The sequence below is a fragment of the Paroedura picta genome, chromosome 2 (assembly GCF_049243985.1).
Source record: "Paroedura picta isolate Pp20150507F chromosome 2, Ppicta_v3.0, whole genome shotgun sequence".
Classification (NCBI taxonomy): Eukaryota; Metazoa; Chordata; class Lepidosauria; order Squamata; family Gekkonidae; genus Paroedura; species Paroedura picta.
The window spans coordinates 9,542,332-9,554,813 of record NC_135370.1 but is presented as its reverse complement, the minus strand read 5'-3'; the positions used below and the strand labels follow the sequence as shown (position 1 = coordinate 9,554,813).

The following is a 12,482-nucleotide window of genomic DNA, read 5'->3' as shown; positions in this document are numbered from 1 at the left end:
CAAACCTGAACCCCCAACCCAAATGACCCCGAAGCCCCCCAAATGAACTGGCTGGATTGGGCCAATCCATTTCGCTTCCCCCCACTTAGAAGCAATGGGAAGCAAAACAAAGCAGCAAAATGGCAGGCAGCCATTTTGGCCTCCCGGCAGACAGGTGCATATAGGGGAAGCAAAAAGGAGGGTTTCAATGGCTCCCGGCCATTTTAAGGATTGATTCTGCTCCCTCCCACTTCCAAGCTTCCATTTGGAAGGGGGGAGGGAACAAAATGTCCAAGAAACGTTTGGGGGAAGGTGCCTCATGAACCGGTTTGTGCCCATACCTGATTGCCTGTCTCCTTGCGTCTCCTGCGTGGCTTTTAGCTGTGTTCCCCCTCCCACAAGCCCTCTGCCAATTCAACGGTTCCTAGCCAGACCACCCCACATGTTCCGGTATTATCATTTGTGCAATCGGAACATTTGTCTTTAAAAAGAAAAAGAAAAAAAGGAAGCCAACTTGCATAATGTTCTTTTCAACATTTCATGGACCCCAGTTTTGTGTAAAGAAATTTTGGTGTAGAGCGTTAGGAGCCTTCAACTTTTGGAGGTCTCAGCTCTTCAGTTGCCTCTAATGATGATCTCTTCCTAACTTGATCGAAACTTCCTTGGAAACCTCTGAGCAATATAAAAATAACTGAACAACTCCAAAGGGCGAACTCCAAAAGCAGTCATATTTTGCATCTTACTGTATTCCTAAAACGTTCAAAAGTGAATATGAGTATCATCATTTCCTTTTAGCGTCATGAAATTAACAGAGGCTCCCTGGAAAATCCCTGTAATATTCACATGGACAGAGCTTAAGGGGTTAAACCACCATTCTTTCCCTCGCCCAAGGAACTCTGGGATCTGTAGTTCTGTAGAGACCAGGAATCTCTAACAAGGAACTCTGTGTGACCTCAGTAGAGCTGTGCCTCCCAGGATGCTTTGAGGAAGTAAAATAATGTTAGGAAGCCAGGGTACATTAATGATGGAGGCAATGCTTCTCCTTTAGCAACTCATCACATACGGGAACAAATGCACTGAGATTTATTTCCTTTTGGTCATGAATACCTGCACATGGCAGAGCATTTTGCATGGTTCAAACATTTGCAGGGCACTGATTCAAACAAGAGCGGGATCAGTATTCCCTGTTATAACAGCCTGCTTCATCGCTCTCATAGATTAAACCCCACATACTTCGTGACCCCACAGAAGGACAGAGAAGGACCAGCCGTCACTGGCACTGAATTGAGATTGAAGTGACACGGCCGGGGCGGCATTTGGAAAGTCAAAGGGATATGGAGACTAGCAGCCTATAATTTTTTGATACAGCATTTTCCAGTTTGTGTCCAGTTTGCTATTTCTGAAACATCCCAGATCCAAATACCAAATTTTAACCATGCTACAGGAAAAGCTGGTCCTAAGATCAGGGGTAGTCAACCAGACGTTCATGGACTACAATTCCCATGAGAATTGTAGTCCATGAACATGGGAATTCTCATGGGAATTGTAGTCCATGAACATCTGGAGGACCGCAGGTTGACTACCCCTGCTAAGATCACGCAGACCCTGGGGCTGGTTTGGTTTCTCCTGTAGCTTGTCTTGGCTGGGCTTTTAAGCTGGGCTGTAGGAAAAAACAAACCTCAGGAGCTGCTGGACGGCATGGAGTGGCACAGTCAATCCTAGCTGGTCTCACTTCTCCTGCTCCTGTTCTCCCTTACTTCCAACAGAAGGGGAAAGAAGGTGTTTAACGGGATCACAATTCCTTTAAGTGCCTTCTGTGAGCTGCAAGTGAATTCTGAAGACATTTAAAGGGCCCTCAGACCCTTTAAATGCCTTCTCCAAGCTGAGAGTTCACTCCGAAGACCTTTAAAGGGACTTTTCAGGATTTTTCTGGATTGGCCAATTTGTATAGCTGAGTGAATACCAGGCATTTATATCTGGCTGAAAAAAAAATACCTGGAAAATACTGGTAAGGTATTTTTCGGGGAGGTGGGGAGTTGGCTTAGAATGGAAGGGAGGGAGGGAGAGGAATGGATAATCTATACATTCCAAGGAAATCTTTATTCCTAGGAATTGGGGATACTAGCAGATTGCACACCTTTGGGTCTACTCAAAAATACCAGTGTTCTTTTTGGCTTTGTCCTTCTGCAAATGAGATCAACATGACTTTGTGTTCATACTATCTCCTGTTATGGCAATATTTTCCATATACAAACTATGCATTGTTTTTGCACCAACAGCATATAAATGGCATACATATGGTCCAAAAATTGCATTTACAATGCTGTAAAATGGTGCAAAGTGGCAATTAAAAACAATTTGGGAACCACAGCAACAAAACGAGCAAAAATGAAAAAAAGCCCCTTAGAATTTCTTTCTGGAGTTAAGGCACAGGAAAGATTGCAACTAAACTGAAGCTCAAGCCAAGGGGCTCCCCAAGTGTTCTCCCACGCAGTCATAGATTAGACCGATGGGTCCCAACATGTGCCATTACAAATCAAGAATTTTAGAAGTGTATCAGATAAGTTTCTGCATTTGAAACCATAATAACCATTTTTAAAATCCTTGTTTTGAAGGATTTAGGATGCTTTGGGGTGATCCTGTGTTGAGCAGGGGGTTGGACTAGATGGCCTGTATGGCCCCTTCCAACTCTGTGATTCTGTGAAGACACCTGGATCTCTTTGGGGTCAGAGCCTACAAGGTCTCTGATGGTAAACTGTCTCCTTGCAATGCACATCATTTAGGCCCTTCCCTCAAAGTTCACTCCCTCGTACCATTCAAAAAGGAGGGATTCTCCCGCCTCTCTAAGGAGGGATGGCTCTGTGCTTCAGCAGTGTGGCTGCATCCCTGAATGAAGCAAGTGTCTGCTGTCTCCCTTCTCTGGAGGGATCCTCAGGGATGGCTGACCCCGGAAGGCTACAGCACAATGCCCTGTCTTCCACCCCCCACCCCCCACTAATGAACCCAGGCGGGTATCTGTGTGCCCTCGAGCAGCTAACTGCAGGACAGACAGATGGACTTCTAATAGCACAGCCGCAGCCACAGAGAAGACTTGATTTCCTCTCTTTTCCCCACATGCCATCCTGGACGGTGACCATTTTGCATTTACTACCCGCAGGTAGTAAATGCAAGTGGCTTCCAATCCCCTGCCCTTCTTCTCCCCACACCAGACACCCTGTGAGGGAGGTGGGGCTGAGGGAACCCTGACAGAACTCTGACTGTTCCGAGGTCATGCAGCCGGCTGCAGGTGGAGGACAGGTGGGGAATCAAACCCGGCTCTCCAGATTAGGGGCTGCCATTCCTAACTGTGACACCAAGCAGGCAATGCTGGCCTTCACAAGAGACATACTGCTTACAAAAGAAGAACATTAATATGGGCATGATTAAAAAAAAGGAAACTAAACTAGAAATGTCTTTTAGAACAGGGGTAGTCAACCCGTGGTCCTCCAGATGTTCGTGGACTACAATTCCCATGAGCCCCTGCCAGCATTTGCTGGCAGGGGCTCATGGGAATTGTAGTCCACGAACATCTGGAGGACCACGGGTTGACTACCCCTGTTTTAGAACACCACCCCTGCTGCAAGAGGGGAAAGCAAGAGGGGATGAAGTCCCTGCCTGTTCCTTTGGGGGACTGGACACGGATTGGAAAATGGGGTCTATGCACAGAGAGGTGGGGAGCCATTGTGGGTAAGTTAAGAATGCTTTGTTCCAGGCCCCCAGAGGGGCGGGGCCCAATCCATGCTTTGTCCTGCCCCTCCAATCCGTCACAAGTCTTTCAAGTGTAAATTCTGTCTGAAAAAGGAAGGAGATGAGGTTAAAAAAAGGTGTGCGTAAAACTTCCAAATGTGACTTCTCTGTGCAATGGGCTGAAACAGATTTAGCAGTTAGCAAGGCTGAAGACTCCTGCTTTAAAAAGAGCCTGTAATGCATATTAAAGCAGAGAAAATAAACAATGATGGCTGATCACTCACATACTTATCCCCCCCCCCCCAATAAAAATCTTCTGGCTGCAGGCCTGCTCCTCTCAAAATGAGAAACGAGTCTCTGTTTGTTTGGACAGCAGTACCCCCGGAGACACACAAGGAAAGTCTCTATGCTCAGAGGAGCGTAGCATGGATATCTGGCCTCCCAGCAGGCCTAAGGAAGGAGCTGCCCCAGCTCTGACACATGGCTGGCTTCTCACTGGGACCTGATGCACCTTTTCTTATCACAGGTGAAGTCTCACCTGGCAGAATGTTCCTCCACTTAAGCTAATCCTTTCCTCCATGACATGCTAGATTTCTAAGTGTGGAATGCTTTTTATTTTGTGCCAGTCCTATGAGGACTCCCTCCTAGGTCACATCTATTTATTGTATTTCTTCACAGAGTTTGCACCCTGCCTTCCTGCCTTTGTAGGGCAGCTAAAGATAGAGTGTAGGATTCAGAGAAGCCATCTTGAGCAGCTGATCCACTGCAGGTTAGGACACCCCTCCTCCTCTTCAATGCCTGCTATAAACCCCCGGCCTCAGCTTCTCCACAATCAAAGTGCGTTCCTTTTAACTACTTATGCATTTATCCAAACTTAAAAGTGAAAAAAAAAGCCATATTAAGCCATCCTTTCAAGGACAGGGTAATGCTTTGAGGAACAAAATCTGTTTATCCTTTCTTTTTTTTTTTAACTTAGTTGCCTTGTGTAATTTTTTTAAAGTAATGTAGAAAACTAAGTTTTAATTCCTGAAAACAGTTCTACAGACCGGGCTGGATTCAGGAGGAGGATGCATAGAATAGATGCGTGGAAGGTTTCCTTTCCATCTCTTCAGTCCATGGGGACTGAAATATCCCATTTCAAACCCCTACAGGTTGCCCGTTGATTTTCTATTGGAAGTGACAATCTTATTACCCTTCGCTGTTTTTGGCTTGCCCGGGAGTTCATCACACATCGGAGCCGGAGCAGGTGGCAGGCAATTCAGCGCCTGAAAGACAGCTTTTCGTTCCATTTAACTGGCCACTGAAACACTGGGGAGATCCCTGACGTGGCTCACTCAGCAGCTTGCCCCCGTGGAAGCACATACACTTCCCCTCAGCAGACTCCTCAAGGGCTCCCAAACCACCAAGTTTTAGAACTGCTAATTTGAGGTGCTGCGTCTGGAGGTCAGACCACACTGACTAGACTAGGGCAAATCGCGGGCAGGAAAATCTAAACAAGTGAGAAGACCAGGATAAACTGACTACAAATTCGTCAGCCTCTCAATTCAGAGGCTTTCTTCGGTTTACAGGTCCAGAGGCCGTCTCACAATTTTGCCCTCGTGACTTCTGTGAACGTCAACGTAAGGTAGGGGTGTGCACTCGGATCTATCTGAGCCAAACGTAACCCCCCCCCCAAATGCCTTATCTGTATTTTGGGGGTGGATTTCAGCTTTCCAAATGTACCCGGGATTTCTCTGGGAAAGTGGACACTCTCCAGGTCCAGGGCTGTGCTGCTTCTCTTGCTGCTCCATTTCAATGGGGCTGTAGGAGGAGCCAAGCAAGCCCCAGAATTGGGTTGGCGTTTTTTTACGGGGATCTTTTGATTTGGGTCTCTCCCCTCACCCCACCCTCAATTCAGGATTACTGAGACAACTCCAATCTGATTTTTTTTTCAGGTCTGATAAGATGCAAACCAAAAAAATACCAGTTTAAAAAATGGCACGCTCCTAACACAAGGGGGATAATGTAAAATCTTCCTTAACACTTGGGACCGTCAATGAATTATCTCTGTTATGGCAGAAGACTCTGCAATTGCTTACAGGGAGCTGACTCATGCACGTAGAATGGTACCGCCTAGATATTGGGGGGGGGATTTCATATAAGTTCAGCAGTGGGATGGGCTGCTTAAGGAGGTGGTGATCCCCCCTCAATGGCCGTCTTCAAGCAGTGGCTGGACAGATAATTATTCTGGATGCTTTAGGCTGATCCTGCCTTGAGCAGGGGGCTGGGCTAGATAACCTTCAGGGGCCCATCCCACTCTAGGATTCTGTGATCTTGCTTGATGAGTTTGCTAGGTGCCAACTGATGCAACTGGCTACCACAGGAGGGTGAAGATTTTGCCCGAGTGTCCTGCCCTGGATGGTCCAAGCTAGCCCACCTCATCATGTCTCAGGAGCTAAGCAGGGCCAGCTCTGGTCAGCATTTGGCAGGGGGGCCACTGAGGAAGTCCAGGGTTGCTATGGAGAAACAGGCAATGGCGAACCACCTCAGTCCGCAGGTGTCCTGCCCTGAAAACTTTATGGGGTCATCAGAAGTTGGCTGCGATATCATGGCAAAAAGGTTAAAATAATAAAGTGTTTGAAAACAAGCCTAGTCACATCCCAAGGAATCTGAGGTGCTATCCTGCACTTGCCCTCCTGCTGAATATTAATGAAAGTCATGTCCCATTAACCTTCTGAGAGGGCTAGCAAACCACTGATAGACATTATAAATATTCTGGACTTCCAAAATGCTTTTGACTAAGTCCCTCACTAAGGCTCCTGAGGATATTTAAATGACAGAAGGACTGGTCCTCTTATGAATTAAAATTTCATTAAAAGTCAGGAACCAGAGGGTTGAAGTAAATGGGCAGTTGTCACAGTGGAGGGAAATGTATGACAGGGCTCCACAAGGAAAGTTGTTGGAGCCAATGCTGCTTGATTTAATTTGCTCACAAAGGGTCTGAAGGGGGGGTGAGCAGTGAAGCAACCAAGTTTGTGGATGGCACCAAATTATACGGGATGGTTAGAACCCAGGCAAACTGTGAAGGCTCCCTTCGATCTGGGTGAGATGGTGAAATCTGGAACAACGTAAAGTGATGCACTTTGTGACGAGCCTAACTTTAAATATATACTGATGGGGTCCAAACTGGTGGTGATGGACCAGAAGAGAGATCTTAGAAATGTGCTAGGGCAGGGGTAGTCAAAGTGCGGCCCTCCAGATATCCATGGACTACAATTCCCATGAGCCCCTACCAGCATTCGCTGGCAGGGGCTCATGGGAATTGTAGTCCATGGACATCTGGAGGCCGGCACTTTGACTACCCCTGTGCTAGGGGAATGAAACAAATACAACACAACAGTGGGAAAGGCAAATTCTGGATTGGGGATTATTATAAAGGGGAACAAAAACATATTAGCCACTTTCATAAAGCCTACATTCAGATCTATAGTGTGCCTGTTTTTGGAGTGCTACGTACTGTGCTGGCTGTCATATAAATGAGAGATTTTGGAAAGGATGCAGAAATGGACAACCAAACCCATACAATTTTTTGAAGCACCTTTCCTATGAAGAACGGCCAAGGAGTTTGGGGCCATTTTTTTGCTTATAGAAAGGATTACTACGGGTTTGGGACATTCCAAAGATTATTTATCATTCTTGTTGAGTGAAAAAAAAAAGTCGTCTCTGGTAATTAACTTATGGAATTTACTTTGCTGGCTTTAGAAGTGGATTGGGCTATCTGGTGGGGAGAGAGGGTAGACAGGACAGCCCATGGCTCTTAGCCAGAATGAATAAAAGGAACCTCCATTTTCAAAGGCAGCCATATTCTGCATGCAAGCAACGAAGGCACAATAACCCAGGGCAGGGTTGGCCTCTGTGCTCTCCTTGTGTGCCTCCTGGGGCCATCTGCTATAAAAGAGGAGACTGTCATGGATGGGCCATCAGTCTTATCCAGCATGGCTGCTCAGATGTCTTTGGGATCGCTCTGCTGGTGCTTACGGGATCAGGCTATTAAGAGAGGAACGAGACTAGTTTGGAAACCAGGAGAGTTTTAGCACCCTCTCCTCCCTGCATGGCTAGGCTGCCTCTTAAATTCTGCTTTAAAAAGAAAAAGAAAAACCTTGTTTGGGGACGCAGAAGAACTTAGACAGAAGACAGGACATTATAAAATGGACTTCATGCATGCCTGCCTGCTTGGCGACAGCTGAGACCATGAGCTCGTCCAGCAGCCAAGGAAACTGGAAGCTTCAGATGTCCTGAACAAATTACTAAAGACTCATTGAGACTTGCTGCCATCTTGAATTTTTTTCCATTCCACAAACCATGGATTCCAATGCTGCTCCCTCAGTCCATGCCCCTAATTTTGGGGTGGGGGTGGGTGGTGGCCTTGATTATACTAAAGTGCATATATCGAATTACTCTTCCCTTTGATAATCGCATCTCAAATACATTAAGACAGGAAAATGTGAATGGTTTTCTTTTATATAAAAAAGGTGCCATCGTTTCCCATCCTTGCGCCAGCTGATCAGGCAGCTCAAACTGAACTCTAGTTAAAAAAAATTAGAACCTTAAAAATGTCAAACTGAAGCAGAAATCTGCCTATGAAAACCAAGGGAGAACAGACGTGGCAGGTGCAGGGGAAGAAGGGAGTAATTATTTACAGATCTGACTGCGAACGGAACAGCCCTGCATGGCCCACATTTCTAACACTTTGTCTGATGTTTCTTCGTTGTCCTTGAGAAGTCTCGGCAACCATATCACAACAGTCTGGATAGGTCTAGTCCAGGTTAGACCCACACTTCCTTTTCCCCACACCGTCCCAGTGCAAACAGGCTCTGCCTCTCGTCCGGAGTCGGCATCCAAACACACTTCCCATGAGCAGCCGGTGCACTGGTGGACACAGTTCCAAAGCCCAGATCTCACTCTGTTTTGGCATTTCCACAGTCATCTCTTAAATATATTATTATTACTATTATTACTATAATCATTCACTTTACATTATTCTATTTTGCTGGTCACTTCCATATTGCTTCGTTCAGATTCCAGAATACAGTTCAAAGCGAGAACAAAAAGAAAATTAAAAACCATAACTTAAGTGCAAATGGATCTTCCAGTGAACTGCCCAGTGCGTTCTACCCCGATCAGGACCTTCTTTCTCCTATCCCTCCCTATCTTGCCTCGGATAGCAGCAGGCCGCTCTCAAAACACATCCGTGGATTTAATAAAAAATATAAATCTCCCCCTCTGTCACGTCCTCAGCATTGTCTCTGCTTCCCAATGTCAGCCGATAAACCAACAAGGAATCGGGGGTGGGGCGGGGGAGAGAATTTCTGCATTTTCTGCTCAACAAGTATAAAACATGACCACGAGACTCTAGAACTCTCGGCTGGTCGTTTGCCCTCAAAAATGAGACATTTCTCTGTAATTATGCCGCTGCTGTCATGAAATTATTGTTATTCTTCCATTCAGAAAAGGGCAGTTTTCATATTGACCTGTAAGAAAACCTGTCGCACCACCCACCACCGAAGCGTGACGCAGTGAAGTCTGTGCAGGCAGAAACAGGCTCACAACTGCAGGAGTGACTGGGGGAAAGGCAGGAGTCACATGATCTTCTGTAGGATTCCTTGGGTGGCAGAGTAAAGAAGAAGGGAATGGCAAACTGGCTTGGCCATTTCGTTTACGTGGCAGAATAAAAACGGGAAAAGATCCTCAGTCTCAGTTACGATGGGACTGTCACCTGTGCTATCAAAGTCGCCCTCTCCTCCCCTACCCCTTCCCCTCCGCGGAAACGGGCTCGCTGGCTGCAGGAATTCTCACATGGCTCCCGGATGATAGAAACTGACACGGTGTGACTTTCCCGGCAGCAGCCGAGTGAGCGGAATCACTGCACTGTGAACTAACTTGACAAGCAGGCGACACTGCCAGGGGCTTCCACTCGGATTCGCTGGCTCGGCTGACCTCCCGACCCACCAGCGACTTGGAAAGTGAGAAACACCGGGCTTTCCTTTCTCCGCTTTCCTTTCTCCCCTTATGCTTGGGACAAATGACTTAAAAGTGTCCTTTCTTTCGAAGACATCAACCAAAGGGAAGAACCAGCAAGGAAACGGGGAACAGGAAGAGAGCTTAAACCGGGGGTGGGAGGGAGAGGGGGAGGGAGTGCTGGTATGGTTCTCGCCTTCTCACGCAAATACTTTCAGGATTACACGACAGTGTTTCGGTGTCTGTAGGGAGGAGGGGGCAGCATCGTGCCGGGCTTCAAGGAGAACTCCGAAAGGTATTCGGGGTTCTCTGCCACAATCGGCCGGATCCTTCCATTTTGTTTGTAAAAATATTTTGTGCTATATTCCTGCAGGTAGTCCGGGTGCTGTAGGGTGCTTCTCGGAGGCAAGCTGTGATTCCAGTAGCCAGGGTTATCGAAGGCCTTCCTGGGCTTCTCTGGCAACGGGAGCCCATTCTTCTTCTTCATGTACTCTGCATTCTCCAAGGTGCTTGCAAAGGTGTTGAGGTACAAGGGCTCGTTCACGTACTCATCCTCCACTTTGGGTAGCCCAGTTTGGCCGTTGTGGTACTCCGGGTTGTCCAGGGCTTGGAGATCACCGTTTTTCCGTCGAGACACAAATGGGTTCTCCTCCACTGGATTCAGGTGATCTGGAGATAACAAAATGTATCTTAACCAACTGAAATATCCCTTGAATACCAATGCATTCAGTGTTTTTATTTTCTATCAGATGAATCTGGCAGATTCTGGTTAATCTTGAGTTTGAGCGGAATTTTTTTTTTTTTACTTATCCTAGATGCTTAATTTTTTTATTAAATTACACGCAACCAACAAAAACAAGATAAAACCCCCAACACAACTCTGTAGCTTCATCAATCTTATGATCCCTGTGAACAATGTCCATTTCATCTATTACATTTCATCTGTTAATCATAATTCAAGTCTCAAGTTACAATATTAGTTCACATACCTTACAGCCTGAAAATTTCCTTAGGTATTTTGCCAAATCAATCCAAATTATATTGAAGTCTTCATTCTTTTTATCCCCTTGAATTACTTTAATGTTATTTGTTAATTTGTCCAGAATCATAAAATGCCTTATTTTCTTTTGCCAATTATCTACTGAAATATTATCTGCATTTTACCAGTTAGTAGCAATTATCATTCTGGCTGCTACAATCAAAAAGTTCACCAATGTTTTTTGCTTACATAGAGCATTTTCATTCAGAAATACATTGAGGAGAACCAATTGGACTGAAGGTTCTAACTTCACTTTTATAACAACCTGATTTGCCTTATCCTGTATCACTCAAATCGCAGTTTCAATACTGAGATTCAGGTTGAGGTTGATTCGGGTAAGCCGAATTTTTCAGCTCTGAGGCATTTAAAGGGTCCATTAAGCCACAAAACAGCCACAGACCTTTTCCGCAGGGGTGGAAAAGGCCAGGTCGGCGCTCATATAGCAGTGAGGCATATCCCCACGTCCCCACGGTGCCAGCCTGGCCCAGCCTTGGTGTGCATTAGACCCTCCACTGCCCCATGGCAAGGGAACACGGACATTTCAGAGTTCCCCAGTCTGCTGTGGGGGCAAATGGGGACCATCATGGTGCAGGCCCATGTGGATGGGGAAAAGCCAGACCCTCCCCCTCCTACAGTATCCTGGAGGGACAGAAAATGCCCCACTCGGTTCTGTGGTGCTTTGTGGCACTATGGGATCTACCAAGCGAATTGTTTTATTTTCATGAAGATAGGATTGCATGACAATGCAAGCCCTTTCTGCCCTGGCTGGTTCCGTGTGGAGGCAGAAATCTGGGGTGGACCAGGCCCATCTGGGGAAATCTTCCCCCATGAGGACCAAGGAAGTGGCAGGGCTAATTGCCTCATTGTATGGAACCAGTGGTGGCCTGTCACGGTGGTGCAAACAATGTCACAAGAGTGGCTTATCTCCTTGGATCAGCTTTTTGTTGGGCCGTGGCGCAGAGTGGTAAGGCAGCAGAAATGCAGTCTGAAAGCTCTGCCCATGAGGCTGGCAGTTTGATCCCAGCAGCCGGCTCAAGGTTTACTCAGCCTTTCTCTTCTTTTTTTACTAGGGTCAAGAAGTTATTGTGGGGTCTAAGATCTTCTAAGTAAGCTGAATCTGTATTATTAAATATATCTCCGCAGTGCCTTCCAGCCTAAAATTAAAGCTTAACTAAAAGGAGACACCTAATGGAGTGGGTTTAAGTATAACAGATGAAGACTATATTTTACTGTTCATTGTAAGTTTATACTATTATGTAGTTAGTGTGGGGTCTTAGATTTCCTATGCAAGCTGAATCTGTATTATTAACTATATCTCCGCAGTGACTCCCAGTCTAAATTTAAAGCATAACTAAAAGGAGGCACCTAATCGAGGAGGTGTAAATGTAACCAACGAAGACTTTATTTTACCATTTTTTATATTAACGACTTATATAACTTATACTTATATAACAACTTATATATTTTTCTTCTGTACAACTAAGTAGGCCTCTTTTCCTAAATGTGGTGGAAATGTGGATGGCTCTAAGATTGTGTTAAGTATAAATTGTTTCATAGGTGTTATGGGACACCAAATATGACCATTAGAATTGTTAAAAACTATGTAAACAAATGTTGGAAAGGTGGTAACGAAGTAGGCCTCTCTTCTTAAACGTGGTGGAAACGTGAAAAAGTTTATAAGCTTGGGGCAAAAGTTTATACCATTGTGTAGTTAATGTGGGGTCTTATATTTCCAAATGAA

At 45.8% G+C, this 12,482-nt stretch overlaps 1 protein-coding gene across 4 annotated transcripts in view; it reads right to left on the bottom strand.

The window, feature by feature from the left end:
• Positions 1-4,694: 4,694 nt before the first annotated feature.
• Positions 4,695-12,482, bottom strand: part of ERBB4 (erb-b2 receptor tyrosine kinase 4) — a 918,733-nt gene continuing 910,945 nt past the window's right edge. For all 4 annotated transcript variants that reach the window (XM_077319331.1, XM_077319333.1, XM_077319330.1 and 1 more), the window contains one exon: positions 4,695-10,371. In XM_077319331.1, the coding sequence (XP_077175446.1) occupies positions 9,923-10,371 (449 nt within the window). In that variant the 3' untranslated portion in view covers positions 4,695-9,922. The remainder of the gene's footprint in view (positions 10,372-12,482) is intronic.